Genomic DNA, 18980 nt, shown 5'->3' with positions numbered 1-18980 from the left:
CTTTTTGCATTGGGATGTACTCCCATCTAGCTCCACTGATGAAGCTTCCTCAGAGCTGAGCAGGGCTGTGTGATGCCATGAAACTTCATGTTTTACCTCCTGCTTCTGTGGAGGTTTGTGTAGGGCTTTATTTAGGAATGTCACTGCCATATAGTTAAGGATATTTTTGGATGTGATGATTTATTTATATATCCTTAAGGCAAGTTATTTCATTGTTGGGGAAAGTGCTGAGCTTTTGCAGCTAGTCTTTCTGATTGAGACTGATGACTTTATAACTCTAGAGGAAAGAGAACTTATCTGCTGCCTTACTGTTTTTGCATGGTTCTTTGTCACTTTTCTTCAAGACATAGTTATGACCTTCTGAGGCACCATCTGCGGCATGTTGTCACAAGAGCAGTTTATAAACACTGTTACTTTCAGGCATTTCAGCCGCATAATTATCTCTGGGTATTGCAGATATATGACCTATGACCATGCTAGTGTATGAAAGTAAAGAAGAAGGCCCAGTGTTGCTCTCTGGTGCAAAATCCAGACAAGTCCACAAGTGAGGAAACACAAGGCCAGCATTTGTTCATTAGGTGGCAGTGGTTTTATTTCTGATGTGGTCAAATATGACCTTGTAAAGCACAGGTAGTCTCACTTGTCTCCGTAAGATTTGACTGGGGAGCTCAGTGGATCAAGAGCCATTTGGCCAGTAAATTCATTGTGATGTGGAACAGGTTACCATTATGTGATATTACTGGAATTCTACCTCTACCCATTTAAATTATCTCTTTGTCTGCTGCTTACATGTGCAGAAAAGGAGTTGTGAGATAAAAAGTGGAGAAGCTGTCTAGGAGACTTTTTGGGTTTGTCTGAGCAGTATAAAGAGCAGAGTGTCTTAAAAGTTTTAGTATACACAGTCTCCTTAAGCAAAGTACATGCCCAGAGTGGCCTCATCTCAGATCCAATGCATACAATTTCACCATAAGATCTTTATTATCATCTCTGTGTAGATCCTAAAGCCTCATTCAGCTTTTTTTAGGTGCAGTCTCTCCACCTACTTTGATACTTAGACATTTGTCACGCTCCAATATAAAGGAGGAAGACGAGGTCCTTTGATTACGTGTATACCCGGTGTGAGATTGAGAAGCAATGGTTCAAATGTTGGCCCGACCAGTTTATTACCAATACTGACCAGGGAGATGGGGAGGAGGAAGGTAGGCACTGTTACCAATAAGGGTGATGGGGAAGAGAAGGCGAGCAATAGGAAAATAGGAAAGAAGCAAGGGTTTGTACAACGCAGGGAAAGTCACCAGCCAGGATCCTAGGAGCGGTCCGGTTGCAAACGGCTCGGACGGTCCGAGGCAGAAAAACAGAGGTGGCAGAAGCGGGGAGAACAGCAGCAGCGACGGGCAGCCTTGAGCAGCAAGCAGCTGTCCTGGAGAAGCGGCACCGGGTCAGCACAGGAACAGCGTCAGTCAGCACCGGAGAACAGCGAGGGGGCAGCACCGGGAGGGGCAGCAGCGAAGTGATCATCAGCTCATGAGGGTTCAGATGGTAGAACACCTCGAAGGAGCGGCGAGGTCCAGGAGAAGGCAGTATGTCTGAGGCAGCAGGCCCAGGAGGGAGTTCAGCATGAGGGATCAGCTCATGAGGTTTCTGATGAATGAACACCCTATCTCATGGTGATCAATCCCTCTTTTATCCTCCATTTTTCCTGCCTGCGTGACAAATCCTGTGCTAGCATCTCCTGAGATGGCTATCTCCCCACGGAGATGAGTACCACACAAAAGAGTGGTAAGCAGCCACTGAGCTGCAGCTTCTCTCTCTTTCATTGCCCCAGGACATGCCCATCTGCTTGTCCCTTAGACAAAAGATTTCGCAGCCCTTGCCCTGGACTTGCTTGGACATGTTCGGACATGTTCATCAGCAAACTTCAAGGCAATGGTATAAAATAATAGTCTCTTACAACATTATGAACTATTCATTACATAGTGACCTGCAATGTTCTGATGTGGACAGACTGCTGCTTACATAAGATACCTTTTTCCAGTGGAAGAAGTGGACCTGTAAACTGAAATTGCATGTAAATCAAAACTAACTGCCTTAGATGTCATCTTTCCGAAACAACTATAAACAACTATATTATCTGTTTTCAAGGAGTTTGCTTCTATTATAATGACCAATACTCTTCCATGAAGAGCATAATCCAGACAGTCTTGCAGCAAATGAAACTGGAACTGAAACTTGAAATTTTCTTCAGCTGAAAGAATTTTGGTGTTGCTCCATGTGAAATGCTTTATGGGCACTACATCCCTGTCAGGCTGCGGTGGCATCTTCTATGATATGAAGAAAACTTCAGAGTGACCTGCTGGCTGAGTTTCTTTATGCTGATATCATCCAAGTCTTCATCTTCATCCTGTACTCTGCAGTTAACAGGGAATGAGAATAGTTGTGGAGAATTAAGGTATGAGGTTGAAGTGAGGCAGAAAAGAAATAAAGGGATTCATAAAAGTTTTACAGGGTGTTGAAATATTCATTCCATTTATATAAATGTGCCATTCAGATTTCTATCTGGCAAATTGTGTATGCCAAGCAATTTCTGTCTACAGGTTTTGCTTATATAGCTTCACGGTCTTGCCTGCTCCTAAGCCAGGCACTCCAACATCATACAAAGATGTATGATCACTTATAAAATGTCATCTTTACTGTTAAACTGATGGAATGTCTACAGCAGATCTTGTGCTGGTGTACATCTACGTAAATGCACTTCATATTGCTTGACAGCAACAGGCTCATCCACCGCGTTCAGTTCTGGGACAGGAAATGCAGTCATAATTTGGAAAAAAAATAAAGGAAATGACCAAAAAAAATCACTGGACACAGCGAGGTCACACACCAGGAAGAAAGTAGAGCTTAAAGGAGAACAAATGGACATGTACAACATGTCTAAGAGATGACCCTTTGTGCGTGTGTCTGTGTATATAAAGGATGGGATGTGAGGCTGGGAGTAGGAACAGCATTATAATCACCTTTGAGTACCAGAAGTTTAAACTGATGTAAGTTCATCCATAAGAATCTAATTCCTAGTGAAGCCCAGTCCTCTCTACGCTATTGGAATGCTGTAAAGGCTTCAGTATGTAGACAAACCCAGAGTATTTGCTGTTAAGCCCACCGAGGTTGAAGAAAATATTTTCATTGCACTTTTGCTTTGGATCCAGTTGTAAAGCATAAGAAAAACAGAAAACGTTCATGAAGATCATAGGTGAGCCAGATCCTGCACAAATATGCACGAGCAACCACAGAGCTGCACTTGTAGCAGGTTCAAATTCCGACGATGCTGGACGTTTGGATGCCTATTCAACCTTTCAAATGACTTTTGCCCCTTATGTATGGTACCTGATCTGAAAACAAAGTTGCATTGTATTGATATCCTGGGCAGAAAAATGGAAAAGCGATGATTTACAGGCAAGCTGGAAGACCTTTTTGTGCAAATGGCAGCATTCTTTAAATAACTTAAACAAAAGTTTAGGATACTGACAGCTTAGGACATCTAAATTTAATGAGCTGCTGCACATCTGTTAAAAATCTTGGGACTACTGCCAAATATGCAGCTGAGCACCTCAGAAGTACACCAAGGCGTGCAAAATAGCCTGTGGCCCTTTGCATGGTCTCCAATCACATCAGCTCCTTCTTAACCTTGTATATTTGAGCATAAGATGGCAGCTGTAGGAGGATTTTGTGGCTTTGCTGCTGCTTAAGCATTTTTGTGATGGCAGATTTCAGTAAATGTGACATCCTTGTGCCTGTGCAAGGCTCTTCTCATTTTTGGAGTGTGACTGTTCTCTGCTGAAAAGATCCAAGGAACACAACCTTGGGCTAACTTGTGGCAAATGCAGCTTTCTACGATGACTGCTCAGTAGGAGGCAGATGGAAGGCATCAGTCCTTGTAGGTCTCCAAGGTCACTGCCAGGACACAGTAACAAATGAAAATATTGAAGAATCATATTAGAAATCAAGTACAATATGCACAGGATGCTGAAGTAACTAACTTACTGTGTGGCTGCAGTGCGCTGCTGTATGGTGCTCTCTGTAGTTTATTACTTCTGATAAAGGCCATTTATGAGTTTATCCCAAACATTCTTCTGGCAAACAAATGAGCTTTCTTCCCATTTCTTCCATTCTTTTTCTCTCTAACTGGCTGCCAGTTGACACTGTTTATTTGGAACATACAAACATACATTTTCCAGCAAAGCTGTCTCAAGCAGATGAGTATCTTGACCTTATCATATATGAATCAAAGTTCTTTGGGTGAAAAAATCATATAAGGCTGCCAGAGAAACTGGAATTTGCAGAGAATGTATGTATATTGCTGTTTTCCACACAAACTATGTATTTCAATGACATTTAATAGCATTTATTTGAAATTCCTACAAAAATTCTATCTCACATCTCAAGTACCAAATGGGTACTGAAATAGGAACAAGATGATCTGAAAAAGTATACGGTGGTGTTTCCTGTTCATAAAACAGAATATATGATGTGTTAAATGGAGATTTTCATTAAGAGGTGTGTGTGTGTGCTCTCACTGCCCATTTTCAGTGGAGACTCCAGAAGCAGTGTGATTGTAACAGGTGCTGCCACAGAAGCAGTGTTCAGACAAATGGCAAACCAATTTCTTTGGATGCTGGAGGGGAATGGGTCTATCTTTATACTTGGGAATAGTCTTGTTAGCTTAGCACAGGGGAAAAAATCTGCTGACACAATTGCTCTTATAGAATAAGATTTATAGGTGCATTGAAGATGCTGATCGTATTCTGTAACTGGTTAGAGGCTCAAAATGCATCAGCAAGATAAGGGTATGTTCAGTTAACTGGCCAGGAAATCACAGGAGAAACAATGATAGGGTGTAAGATAGGGTATCTTCTGCCTTTGAGAGACGAATTTTCATTTGCAGTCCAGCACTCTGATTTCTCTTTTGCTCTCATTGCTTCAGGGAATACGATCTGATATTGTGTTCTCGATGAAATGATACTTTTGCTTGATCTTTTTTTTTTTTTTTTTCCTTTTTCCTGCCTCTTTCCATCCCCACCCCCTTGGCTTCTTCCATCCTCTCCTTTGTCTTCTGATGATGCAAAAAAAGTACACAGAAAGCCACATCCTGTGTGAGAGACATTAGCCTAATGTAAGACAAATACCCAAAGTACTTACCAAGAGACAGGCAGATTTGCGATAGGAACAAAGCTGCCTAGCAGAACAGTCACCTTTGAGGTGCTCATCCACATTCTTCCCTTGAGATACGCAACTGAGAAAACTGTGGAACAGGAGGTCAGATTGCTTCAGACGTCCTGAAACCAGCAAGGTCTGGCCAGCCAGGAGGGACATCTGTTCAGATGGGGAACAGAGCTCCTACCTCCTGCAGGGAGCCCAGGCTTCTGGTTGCGAGATAAGAGTTTTTTTTCTCAAACTGGAACAGTTCTTAGAGGATATTTTCATATTTTGAAATAACTTTGCTGAGTAACTAGTTACTTTTTTCCAGAATCACTCATAGGAGTGTCTTTGTAAGAAGAATCGTGTATATTCTTTTCTGCCTCCTTGTTCATTCCTGCACAAGTAAACTCCCTTCTCTCACCTTGTTTCAAGTCTGTCATCTGCCAGCATTGGTAGTCAAAACGATGAGCCCTTTGGTCCTATACTTCCATTTTTTAAAATTTTTTTTAATTTTTATTTAGTTTTTACTGCTGAATTAACCTGATAATTCAGCTTCAGCTGACCTGTTCCATCCACACCTAAGTGACTTTAATGTTTGGATCTGTTTTGGGAAAGCAGGTTGAAACAGAGGAACCATATGAAGGCTGAATAAAAACTCTTTTTTGTGAGCTCAAGAAAACCAGCCTGCAGTGCAGAGTGAAACCACGTGTTGTGTTGTAGTTTTTTACTTCTGTAGATTTTCTGAGACTTATAAAATTTCTTATACTTGTCTTGCAGAGGTGAGTTGCAAACATACACGTGTTCTAAACAAATGCAAACAGACTAGTTTTCTACAATGACAGGTTTTAGATCTTCCAGTTTTTTGATGGAATTGTTTGTTGTCATACAGACTGCCTCCAATGAATTCTGGGTGCCAATATTAGCATATATTTGACGTGTTCATGTTTTTCTAGAAATTGTGTTATGTTGTAGCTTAGAGTTAAGCTTTTAAATGGAAACCTCTTTACGTCTTAGTCTAGTTTAAAATATAAAAAAGAAGAAGAAAAGCAGAAAAAAAAACCAACAAACCATTACTTCTGTTTTTAAGAGAGATAAAAATGAAAGTACCATTAAACCCCAAAGAGCTGAAGAACTCTCAAAGGAGCTTAAAAGACTAAAATCAACATCTTTAATCACAGTACAGTTGCTGACCTGGAAGTCTTGATAGTTTTACATGTGGACCTTTAAGTTGTTTTTAAAGAAAATGAAAAACTGATTGCTTTAGATTATCGTTAAAATGTGGTTTGCAAACAAAGATAGCCTTTACTCTTTTTTTTTTTTTTTTTTGTTACTGCAAAGATATTCTTTGTCTTTATACATGTATCCCAGTAGTTATGTAGCATGGTAAACGCTTGTTTAGATTTTTTTCTTCCAATGTTCTTTTGAGTTTTTTCTTAACAAAGAAAAAACTAATTTACAAAATTTACATATTTATAATTTATAAGTAGATACTTCATTCGTATTTTGTGCCCAATTAGATTTGGGTAGAACTTAGAACTGAATTTATGTAGCTTGCTCAGAAATAAATGCTTTCTATTTATTTCCTTGGAAACTGTAATGGATACAGAGGGACAATAGCACTATTTGATAGAGCAAATTCTCAGTTCTAAAACACTATAGTTAATCTTTCAACATAGTCACAACCATTAGCTGTGCGTTGTCATCAATGATGAACAAGAGACTATGTGCCATCTTTGTAAAAACATGCACTGGCAGAGGTGACCCACTGTTTTACAGCTGCCATAACAGCCTCATTGCTAGGAAAATGTTGGCTACGCAGTCCAATTTTCACTTTGCTAGGACCCACTATCTGGTCTCCCCAAATGTTCAGCAAGCATCACTAAATGTCAGTGAGTGCCATTTTGGAGGAATTTATATACACACCTTTGCTTCTCATGCACTTCCATATCAGACAGAAGTCTATCAGACTGACCTTCTGCTACCATCAGTTACACAGCAATAAGATGTAATAGAATATAGATGGGAAGCTTCAACCTCGTCTGCCATACCACCAACATCTACCCCTTATGTTGTGGACCAATGTAATAAAATAGGAGGCATTTCTTTTGGAGCTGTCATTGTATGCATTAGTTCACTCACATTTCATGTATGCATCAGTCACTAATTTAAAAGTACCCCAAATTTTCTGGTTATACGTGGAGAAAACTAAAATAAATGTTTCTGAAAAAGTATTTTACTTAAAATACCATGTTGTTATGCTAAGAGAGTATTGCATTTTGCTGCACTGAAGGAAATATTTATTGGAATTGAAGACCTGATAGCTTGTTTCCCATCATTGCGATTGGGTTTTAGAGGCTGTCTGAAGAGGAAAGTATGTTTTTAAATAAGATTTTCAAAGGTGTGTAATCAGTTTAAGTGTGTAGTTCCCATGAAATCCCTTCTAAAGTTTTTTGAATTGATACTTGAGCAGTCCTGCCAGCCTACTCAATTTGCATGCAGAAACATGGTTGATAAATGTCCATCACAAGCATGCAGCCAACCCCAGAGGCTAAGATGATGCTTGTTTGGATGCATGACGAGCATGCAAAAACATCTCAACAGATGCTTCTGAAGCTACAAAACCTTGAGTGGGAGCTGAAATGTTCAAAGCAATGAATAATATCATGGGTGTGTTTAAGAGTCAAACAAAGAAAGTGACAAGGAATGCTCTGGAGATCTGCACCTACAGAAAGGTTTGTTTTTAAAAGTCAAGTGACAAAGCAAACCTTACATGAGAAGGAGAAGGAAAGGGGCAGAGTACTTCTGTTTTTTCATAGCGTTCCCTTTCTCTGGAACAGAGCAAGAGGGATTATAAATGTATGAAATGTGATATGGTTGCAGGGTTGCACAGCTGCTATATATGTCCTGTGGTACACTTCTGAGATTACCAAGCTCCAAGCAGTAATGAAAAAAATCCTGAAATTTTATGATCCCTTTCCTGATGCTGTCCTTCCTCTTCATTTTGTTGTTTTCTTTCCTCTAGAGTCAGATATTGCAGACTTCGATGGCAGAAGTTCCCTCCTCTACAGGTTCAATCAGAAGCTTATGAGCACATTCAAAGATGTGGTTTCCTTAAAGTTCAAGAGCATGCAGGAGGATGGAGTCTTATTCCATGGAGAAGGACAACGTGGAGACTATATTACCCTGGAACTGCAGAAAGGGAAGGCCTCCTTGCACATCAACCTGGGTGAGGGCAATTAAGCTCATTGGTTCACATATTGCTCTAAGATTGTCTTTGATTTTTTTTCTTTTGTTATATTAAGCACAATCAAGAAACATCAGCTCAGATCAGTAGTGATACTATGGTTTGGATTTATTTTTATTGTCTTATTTTTTCTGTTCTGTAATCAAAAGTTTGCAAGGAATATCGAAATGAAGTGAAATTTCTTTAATCAAAATACTGTGTACTTGGATATTGCACTGTTTGAGTTTGAGCACTGTGAATACTGGGAAGGCTATCGCCATGTGATCATGTTGGGTTGCAGGGGCAGATGAAAGACTGGATTAGTCTCTGTAGAAAAGCGCTTGCTCTTTCCTGGTGAATACTCCAAAACACTTCTATGATGATAGAAGCTACTGTAAGTAGGTGTGAATCTATCTGTATCCTCTAGCCTTAGTGCCAAATCTTCATTAGCTTCAGTTGTGGGAGAGCCACAGTTATTGCCTCAGCAGTCCTTGCTGACTCGCATTTGTGGTACTGATTTGTCCTCTGCTCCCAAGTGCTTCATGCTGGGATAAGAATACGATATAGTTAAATATATTGTTACTTCTTCCTTAGGAGAGGCTCTATTAATGAGTCATCTCAGATAAGAGTTATTTTCTTTCAGCAGTCGCCCCAAATGTACAGATTTGAGCCATTTCGTATCCTCCATGTGCACTCATGTGCCACGGACAAGGATTTTGATGTGTGTTCTTCAGTGTGCATGCATCTTGACTGACAATTTTGGAGCATGTCTTCTTTCTGTTCTGCTCGGATATAAAAAAGGACATGCACTCCTTTTAGATGAGAGAGCCTGAAGTGTTTAGATACACGGCCAGCCTGAATACAGAAGAGTGCTATAGATCACTGAGGTTAAGGCCTAAATATTTTTATGGCACTTGATCTAAATTTGTGGAGACCTAGAATGGGTTTAAGAATCTTTGTGAGCTGAATGAAACCCTTGCATTCATGTTGCTTCACTAATTTGTGATCCTATTGCTTGTTTTTCCTCTAAAAATGGTCAGATGCAATAGTCTCATTAAAATATGAGAAAAACACATGGTTGCAACTAAAATGTCAGGAGTAGTTTTTTAGTGTGAATGGGCAGCAGATTTTAGTGCTCCTCAAAGGGAGCTCTTAAGACACCAAGAAAATAAGTCTGTATGTACATGCAGGTATAAATGAGAGCCCCAAAGAACCTAAGGGAAGCTTTATGAAAGGTCTGTTTCTGGACCAGGGATCTAGTTTGCTTTTAGTAGCACATGAGCTCATCTTGAGCCCCGATTCTTTAGATAAGGGTGTTGAGGTAACTCTGGTGTCTTACGCCTGTTTCTGCCCCTCCAGGGGACTCCAACCTGCACTTCACTAACAGCCACACATCCGTCACCCTGGGCAGCCTCCTGGATGACCAACACTGGCACTCGGTTCTCATAGAGCGCTTCAACAAGCAGGTGAACTTCACAGTGGACAAGCACACTCAACATTTTCGAACGAAGGGGGACTCGGATCACTTAGATATTGATTATGAGGTGTGTGAAGACCTTTTGATTATAATCTGTGAGATGAATTAGTGTAAAATAGATGTGATGGAAAATACCCACTCAACAAAGTTTCTTTCCAGCAGAGATCTCTTCTTTATTTAGCATTTCCTTCCCAGAAAACCCCTTTAACAAATACACAGTACATTAGTGAAATTCTACATGTGACAGTCTTAGTAAACGTTCAGTCTGTTGGCAAGTATGCACTGGATTATAATTACATTAAAAGTATGTGAGAATTTGATCTAAATCGATATACCCACGTTGGTGGAGTTCTGGGTTCTGGCCAGATCTCCAGGGAGCACTCTCATATGCAGAAAGAGGTTCTGTGACACCATCTCCAATATTATTTTAATTGGGACCATTGAGCACTATCCTGCATCTGATTGCCATGGCTAGGGGAATACCAGCTCTGATCTGTGCTTATTTAGCCACCACCTTGCTCAAATGATTCTATGTAGAGATGAGCAGGTAGAGTCTACCCCCTTCCTTGTAGAAGTGGAAGACCCTGACAAAACTGGTAGAAAGTCTGCCTGTAACCCAGGTCCCTTCACATTTAGGGGCTGTGAATCAGAACATACTGGTGAGGAGAGGAAACGTCCTTCTTGTCAAACCCAGTCTGATGTGCTCCTCTGTGACGAGGCCAAACTGGCAGAGTGTAGCAATTCAGTGCTTATGGCTCAGTGAAAAATAACTAGAAACAAACAAACAAACAAAAACCCACCCAGCAACACTTTATATCATCATATCTATTTGCAAGACAGTTCTTCCTCTGTTCTTTCCACTCATACACACCTACTTGCAAATTATACATGTTCGTTTTTATCCCCGTGTGCTTGTATACCAGGTTTTCCTAGCCCACAAGGCATGAGGTCATGCTTGCACAGTCAGAGCCATCACCCTGTCTGGATGCATTGAGCTGTCATGGTTCATTTCTCTGAGACCAGAAGCTTCCTCTCTGCACTTGGAATTCATTTCTCTAGAAAAGATCAATTCCCAGTGCATGTTAGTGACAAATGTGAATGGCTTGGCAGTGGCAGGTGCCTGCTCCCTGCTTCTCTCATATTCCAGCTGAATTTCCCCTCCTTTCATTTCACAAAGCAGGGTGAGGGAAGTGTTACCCATCTCTGTTAAAAGTTCTTCTGAGCATATATGATAAGGAAAGTAGGAATGTGTTCCTAACCATTTAGGCAGTAAGATTCTGGAACAGCTGTAGGCAATGCTAACCAGAGTCAAAGCTAAATCTGCTTTTAAGGTGAAGCTGGAGAAGACCAAAGAATTGAGTCATCAGCTTTCCTAATTCCAAAATCGTAACGTTTCTTGCTTTCTGCTACAAGATTTTTGCCAACTAGGGAAAACTCAGGCTCCAGTGTAATTTGCAGAACATTTTTCCAGATGTTCTGAAGTGGGAAGCATAGTGAAGATCTTCAGCAGAAGTAAATCAGCATGTCAGCACTGACCTCTGAGGCACTCAGTCCTGGCCCCTGGTGCTTAGTATTTTATACAACGTGTTTTCTTCTGTTTGCACTGAAATGGTCTTTCAATTGAACATGACAGCAATATATTCTAATGAAAGTTTATCTCAGCACACTTAGGGGATTAAAGGCCTTACTGAGGGTAATAAACCCATTAGTTCAGTAATTAAAATTATTACCAATCACAAAGAAAACAGTTTTCTTTATAATGCACTTGTATAATTAATATTGATTTTTCTTCTGGTTTTGCAAACCCAATGTGGAGTCCCTAAACAGGAGACTGGAAGAACAGAACATGAAAGAAGGAAAGTCTGGTGTTCTAAGGAAGAACTAATGATTCTCACTGGAAAAAAAACATTGCTTCCACATAAGCCCTCATGCCCATAACAAACCTGCGAGTGATGTAAAGTAGCAGTCTGTTCACTCTTTATTTCTGCAAAATTATCAATTAATACAACTGAGGCACAAGTTCATTAAGGAGTTGTTTCCAAGGAAGCACTATCAAGGTTATCCAGGGAGATTTAATTTGCTTATGTGTCCTGGCTTGCTAGGTGGAGTGGGAGGAAAAATAACCTCCAAATTTCCCTTTACTTTTGTAATAATGAGCTGAGGCATTAGGAGTAGCAACAGAGGAATAGGGCTGACCAGGTTCCAGCAGCCATTAGTGTCTGTGGAGCCACACAGCACTGCTGTCTGTGCTGTGCTGCGATCGATGCGGCAGGGTTGCAGCACAGCTCCCAACACACTGGGAACACTAAGTGTGAGGGCTGCAGAATCCTCCCTTTGTTGTATCATTCATGAAGCTGCTGGCTGCAATGGGAAAACTGGGAAAAAATATAAATAATATTAATAATAAGTAAATAAATAACGGAAAAATGAAAATATGCCTAACAGGAGTTTTGGGGTTGGAGTTGGTGTTCTGTTAAAGGACAACATTTTGATTGATGCCGTACTTGACACAGTAAGTCCCATTGTGTTCAATACATGAATAGTCATGATTATGGATTCACAAATGGTGCAAACAATTATTTTTAATTTTCTTTGGAAACCTAATTCTGCTCCAAGGATTTTGAAAGCTTTATTGTCTTAGTTTCTTTGTCCTCTGTAAAGTTTTAGCTCTCCTCTAATGTGATTAGTTGTTATCTGTGTAATACTAACATATTCCAGTACTTAAAAAAAAGCAGATCTTAATTTTCTTAGATGTGTATAACCTGCAGTACTTTTCCATTACACTTCTCACTCTCAAATACTGTGCACAAGCCAAACTACAGTGAAATTTGTGGCAAAACTTTTTCAAGATGCACAAGGGGTATTTTGTGAATGTGATACTTCCCTCCACTGGCTGAAGTTTGAATTGTTCAAATACTTGCTGGGTGAAAGGTGTGTCATAGGTACTTCCATCGCTTCTGTGGGAAGTTTATTTCCCTATTGCTCAGTGTTTTCTGGCTTCTGTGCTTTCCTGCTCAGTCTCCTGGTCAGAGGGGCCACAGATTGGAGACTGTTTGGGTGTTCCTGGTGGGGAACTGGTTGATGAAGTAGTGCATAATGGCACATGAAAGCCCTCTGCAAATGAGTGAGCTCTCTGCAGCAGCAGTATTTCTTAAACAGCATTACACCATCTGTAATTCCTGTGCTGGGCAGCACGTGCTCTACTCTATTTTCAGATGTGATGCTGTAAATGTAATTTGTCTCTGAGATAATAACCCAGTTGGCTGTATGGAGCTTTCAGGGTGGAAACTAAATGCTGCTCTTGTTCTTTCCAAAAGCTCAGCTTTGGAGGCATTCCTGTCCCAGGGAAACCAGGAACCTTTCAGAGGAAAAATTTCCATGGCTGCATTGAAAACCTTTACTACAATGGAGTCAATATAATTGACCTGGCAAAAAGGCGCAAACCTCAGATCTATACTGTGGTAAGAGACAACGATGTTTGCTTTCCTTCTTACTTCCCTGCTGGTAGTGCTGCTGCCTGCACTGGATGGATGGAGTTAAGATTTAGATAGCTATTGCATAGTTAGTTTGTTAAAATTGTATTACTGAGGTTAGCATCAGCTAGCACTGACTGCTGGGACATAATAAAAGATACATGTGTAAATTAAGAAGTTTCTCTGACTTTCAAAGTATAATATAATTTTTTTGGAAAAACTTTTTACTTCCTTCTGCCAGGCAAGAATGTGTATTTCTGATGGCACGAGAGATAGGTAACAGTTTTTTGTCTGAATAACTCAGATAAAATCTTATTTTCTGAGTCATTCCCCATTGCTGTTGTGTACAGTAGAAGCAAAATTTTATTCACCTGTTTCATTTGGTATTATATAGACAAATTAATGTTTTCTTACTATGAAAAATGTTTTCCTTTGTACCAACCCTTATATTCAACATACTATTAGCAGTTCTGAAAACCATTCACCTGCTTCTAATGTCTCAAAAAGAAATTAGCCTTATCCAGGCTGCTAAGATAAGCTACACAGGTAACTTCGCACCTAATAATGTCCAAAGTTGCAAAAATACTTCAAATATATCACAAGCAAAATAATCTACATTTACAGAAAACAGTACACTGTTGTGCAGTGTTCAGAAATATTATATAATTCAGCTCTTTGTTTAGCTTATGCCTTACTCCTTCACCATATTTGCTATCAAATCTTTTGGCTAATAATATGTCTTCAGAGAATATTGAGAAAAAGTACTCCTGGCTTTCATTACATCTTCTGGTTTGTAGTAAGATATATGAACGGACTGGAGCTGCAGCAAAGCAATCCAGAAGTCCAAGGGAAATCCTTATTTTACTCACCTTCCCTGTCTAGGGCTAGACTGAATACATGGGAATACAAAGGAAATGGAAAACAGTGTGAATAGGTAAGAGGTCCTGAATTGTGTTGCTGGCAGTTAGGATTGTCTCCAGGATCCTCCCGTAGCATGAGATTGAGCGATTTTTCTTTAATAACTCAAGTTTGATTGTTCTGACTCAGGACTCTAAAGTATAAATCTTACGAACTGTGTTAAATTGCTCTTCCTCTCAGCTTACTTTCAAAGGGGAGAAAAGAGCATTGGCCTGTTTCTTAAGTCATTAAATAGCTTTTGTTTGTTTGTTTCTTTTTTTTTTTTTTTTTCCAGTTGGGTAATCTGAAGGCCTTCCTAAAGGGGAAAAGAAAAACTTTGAAATGTACTTTTTCTCTTTTGGCTACTGTCTAGGCAGGACAGAGCCCTAAGCAATTGAAGTCCTTTCATCACAATACTTAATTGAAGGTCTAGAAACCTTTCTTATTGAGTCATGTTAAAATAAAGGGAATATGCCCTCATCCTTCTATCTCTCACACAGATGTGATGATTTCAAATAAAATGTTTTTAAGGCTGGCTGCTCTTACTGCATTTTGCAAAATTTGTAAGCTGTGACACTTACACACAGCACCCAGAAAAGTTAATCGCGTTCAGAAATGCCTCATATTCTTGTCTGAAAATCCTTCCATACTAAGTAGCTCCTGCAAATCTGGTATCTTCCAATGTTCTTTCCATCACAGCCATTTATCTCCTCTGGCAATATTCAGGTTCTTCCAGCCATCACAATTTCCTTCTCCCATCTTCTTGCTCATCCCTACCCCTTAATCATTTGTTCATTCAAATTAAAATATCTTGTTCTGGCTAAATGTACTTCTTTTTAACTGCTAGATTTCTTCTGCACCTAAATGCAGAAATACTTTACATTTGGAATAAAAACTCCAAGCTCATTGAAGTTATCAAGCAGCAGTCCATATCCCTAGGGAGCTACAAGCTTCTAAGCTTTTTGTCTCTCTAGTTGCTAAGACTGTCTGAAACAGAAGTGCAAGTGAAGGAACAGCACGGGAATAGAATCAAATATATCAAGGGATTTGGATGACTTCTTCCAACAACCTCTGATCCCTCCTCCCAGAGTTGGAGGTTGCCACAGAAAGTTCTATATTGTTAGTCTACAAAATATCTATGTCTCCAAACAAAAGGTATTTGAGGACAAACTGAATAGATTGGGATTAGAAAGCCTTTAGTGCTCAGAGACATTAATTTTTGCCTCCGAAGTGGAGGTAGCCTTCAACACTCTGTCTCTGCTTCATTTTCTGTCCCTTTGGGAACAGTTACACAGTTTGTGAACCAAACTTGTTGGATTTTCATACTGGGCAACTTCTTTGTTTTGTTTTGTTTTTAATGTTAACATCATTTGAATGATACATCAGTGTTAGAGATATACATTTCTTGTTACGACGTTTCTCATCCATATAAATAATGGTCCTGCATCAGCTGCATTTAAAGATAGGGGAAGAAACTAGAGCATGTCAATGACAGAGTGCTGTGCTGTGTTGTACTCTCGAGTTGTGGCTATGATTATCATTCTGCCTGGTCTTTTCTATAACTCATTTGCAGCTGTCATACTTGCAACAAATCCCTTTGAGAAAACATTTTAAGATAATAAAGCAGCCAATCTCTTTTGGAGTGGCATTTGCCTTCAGAAATTCCTTTTTGTATTGCCTCATGTTTCACCTCTCTTTGTGGTAGCCCTATTTGGCCAGGCCATATACATTATGTCTGGAGTTCTTTCTGTCTCTGATGGCATGTTGCAATTTTTCTTTTTATTCCCTTAGGTTCTTGAGTGTGGTGAAATGCCATGGGATCTTTTATTTGCTCTCCTAGGCAGTTACTGGTTGAAACTGCAAGTGCTCTTAAGAAGTCAAATTTCTGTAATTACCGTTTTCACAGTCTTAGGGCTATATCCTTGGGAAGCCTTTGCAAATGCTTTAGAATAATAATTTAAATATCTTTCCTATTACTAGTTGTGTTTAGGTTGTCAACGTAAAAGAAGCTCATCATGAGAATTCATGCAGCAGTCACTCCCTCTTCTTGGGCCACTAGTTAGGAGCAGGAAAACATCAGTATGAGCTACATTTACAAGAAATGGAACATTGTTCCCCATGGCATACTTGAGTTAGTGATATCTGTGAAGCTGAAGTCCTTGTTGAAGGATTTTGTGTATGCAAAAAAAATGTGCAAATTTAGGAGGAGTCTGATTTAGGAAAATAAATCCGTTAATGATTGCTAAATAATGGAAACTATATCTGACTGAAAGAATAGTTAAGTGGAAAATAATTTAAGACTCAAAGACTACTAGCAGGAGATATCAGATCTTTTTGTGCTGTTCCTGTTTTCTTCTTCAGACAGCCATTTATAGATGCTGATGAAGGCAAAATGGGCCTTAGGTCTGCCCCAGTACAGCTGCCATTATGTGAGGATACAGAGCTGTTTTTAAGATGATGCTCACTACAGTGCCTAGTGTCACTTGGTTCTGGACAGAAGACTGTCAGCATTCCCCAAATTCATACATGTCTTAGAGATTAGGGTAGATAAATTTAAGTAGCAGTAACTATTTCCTTCTCTGTACTAAATCCAAAAGGAAGTATCTCTGGCAGAGTAGTTCAGCCACCACTGTCTACTTAGATCTTTATTCAGATTGTACCACTAGAAACTAATATGAAGATCTGTGACCAGGATTTAAGTTTTCTCCTGTCTCTGTTGCTTATGATGCCAAAATAGGCAACTGTCTAGCTAAAAGAGGGAAATGAAAAGTCATGAAAAATTGTAGTTATGATCTTGTCAATATTCTATTGTATGTATTTGGTGAAATTGAGGAAAATGCTGTCCCTTTTTCTTATCCTTTTTTCTCTTCCCTTACCTTTGCCTAGTAGGAATTGGAGATGTATTTTTATTTAGCAGATTAAACCATACACTGACTTGAGAGGAGTGGAGGATATTTGTACATTAGAAGTTGTCAGTCCTCAGAAGTCATTGAATTTCTACGTCAGCCTGTGGTGTTGAATCTGGAACTGACAATTCAACACAGCAACGGATGTGATGACATGTAAATGCATCACTGTAGTGCCTCAGGGAAATAACCAATTGCCAACATCAAAGAACAAGGAGAGATACCTAGTGACAGGAGAATGTAAACTAATAATTCATTCCCTTTATGGAGAATCCAAACATGCTATTTTATTAAACTGATTTGAGATACCTTCATCTTGAGAAGAATTTGTTTGTCTGTGTACATCTCCTTTTACCATGTGGTCTTGTGAGTGTTGCTTTATATATGAATATCAGTATGGTAATTCAAGAAGGCCTCTAGTAGAGTTTGAAGAACCTGGAATTTGATATGTAAAGGGTTGTTTGTTTTTTTTTTTCTCTTTTAGTTTACAGCTGCAACCAGACTATAGGAAAGATAAAAGAAAAAAAAATTGAAATTATTTTGTGACATTTTTTAACAAATTCCTTTAAGTCTAAGGTGAATTTAATTAAAAAAAAAAAGAAGTTTTATCCAATTATTTAATGGATATGTGCATGTTTAACAATTGTTAAAATGAGAACAACTGAGTTTGCAGTTCTTTTGATAAAGCACATGAACTCGAATTCCTGAATTATCTGTTTCCTCTTAAAAGTATCTTTTTATGCTTTCTTCTATTTACTCGCCTGTTCTCTGTGTCTTCAGATGGGTCTCCTTCACAACCTACCAGCATTATAGAACAGAAAGAAAGTCTAAATAAATAGCATTCATTTTAAGGTCCCATTTTATTGTTGCTCAATGATGTGAGCATCGTAGAGTATCAGAGATAGTCTTTCTTTCAAAGAACTTCTTTGAAAGAAATTGTCACCTTTACCAAGGTCTTGAAATAAAGCATATTTAAGTGACAATTTTCCCATTTATTTCAGCTAGCTTTAAGTTTGCAGCTAGATGATGGATTAAATATTTACAATAATACCCTTTCTTGATAAAATAGTTTATTTCTGTTAGGATTTTGGTACTTGTGAAGAAACTGATAGAAGCACATCTTTCAGCAAGTTCTACTGTATTTTTTTTTTCTGTAAGACTAGATGGCAGATGCAAAAAATGACAATGTTCTGAGCAGGCAAGGCCTCTTTTGGAAGTTATTAGCCTTCAGCAAATTGCAGGTTAGAAAAAACTCAGATTAATTTATTACACGTTCTGGGTAGTCAGAGTGAGTGAACAGGACAGTAAGTATCTGCTGAGCAGAGGGGAGGATGTTACAAGGAAGGAGGTGATAAGGCAGCTTGTCTCTGTAGGAGAGCAAGAGAGATGGCTAATTATTGTCATAGGAGTTAGTAGCAGATAAAGAAAGTGGGGGAGAATGTAATTTATAGTAAAGTCAAGGCTTAAGTGTCTTTTTTTAAGATCTTATGGGTGGGAATGGGCAAGGCCCAGCCTGGTGTTTGGCCGCCTAGAAAAACAAGAGTGCAAGCTGACTTCCATCAGTGAGGAGCTTGGGCTCTGGGCAGTTCATGCCGACCATTTAGGTTGCTGCTGTGATAAAAGAGAAAAATCTAATAAGGAAAAATAATAATCTGATCAGAATTGCTTTCTACGCATTTCTCTATTTTGAGATAGATGTGACTCTGTTTTAATAATATCAAAAATCTCCTTGCTGCTATGTTTTGTTTCAGGTAGTAAAACCTAATAACCTTCAGATCAGTTTACCCTGAAGTGGTAGAAGAAAAAATAAA

The 18980-nt window shown here is 39.2% G+C and overlaps 1 protein-coding gene across 1 annotated transcript in view; it reads left to right on the top strand.

Moving 5' to 3' along the window:
- The window catches only part of CNTNAP5 (contactin associated protein family member 5), a 196581-nt gene that overhangs the window by 51956 nt on the left and 125645 nt on the right, over positions 1 to 18980 (top strand). Inside the window, exons 6-8 of the mRNA XM_065751312.1 lie at positions 8216 to 8419; positions 9776 to 9960; positions 13211 to 13354. Of these exons, the coding sequence (XP_065607384.1) occupies positions 8216 to 8419; positions 9776 to 9960; positions 13211 to 13354 (533 nt within the window). The remainder of the gene's footprint in view (positions 1 to 8215; positions 8420 to 9775; positions 9961 to 13210; positions 13355 to 18980) is intronic.

The sequence above is a fragment of the Cyrtonyx montezumae genome, unplaced genomic scaffold (assembly GCF_038088225.1).
Source record: "Cyrtonyx montezumae isolate F1298 unplaced genomic scaffold, pur_monq_1.0 scaffold_7, whole genome shotgun sequence".
In the NCBI taxonomy this organism is placed as follows: domain Eukaryota; kingdom Metazoa; phylum Chordata; class Aves; order Galliformes; family Odontophoridae; genus Cyrtonyx; species Cyrtonyx montezumae.
Note: the sequence above shows the minus strand (reverse complement) of the source record. Positions and strands in the feature narration are given on the sequence as shown.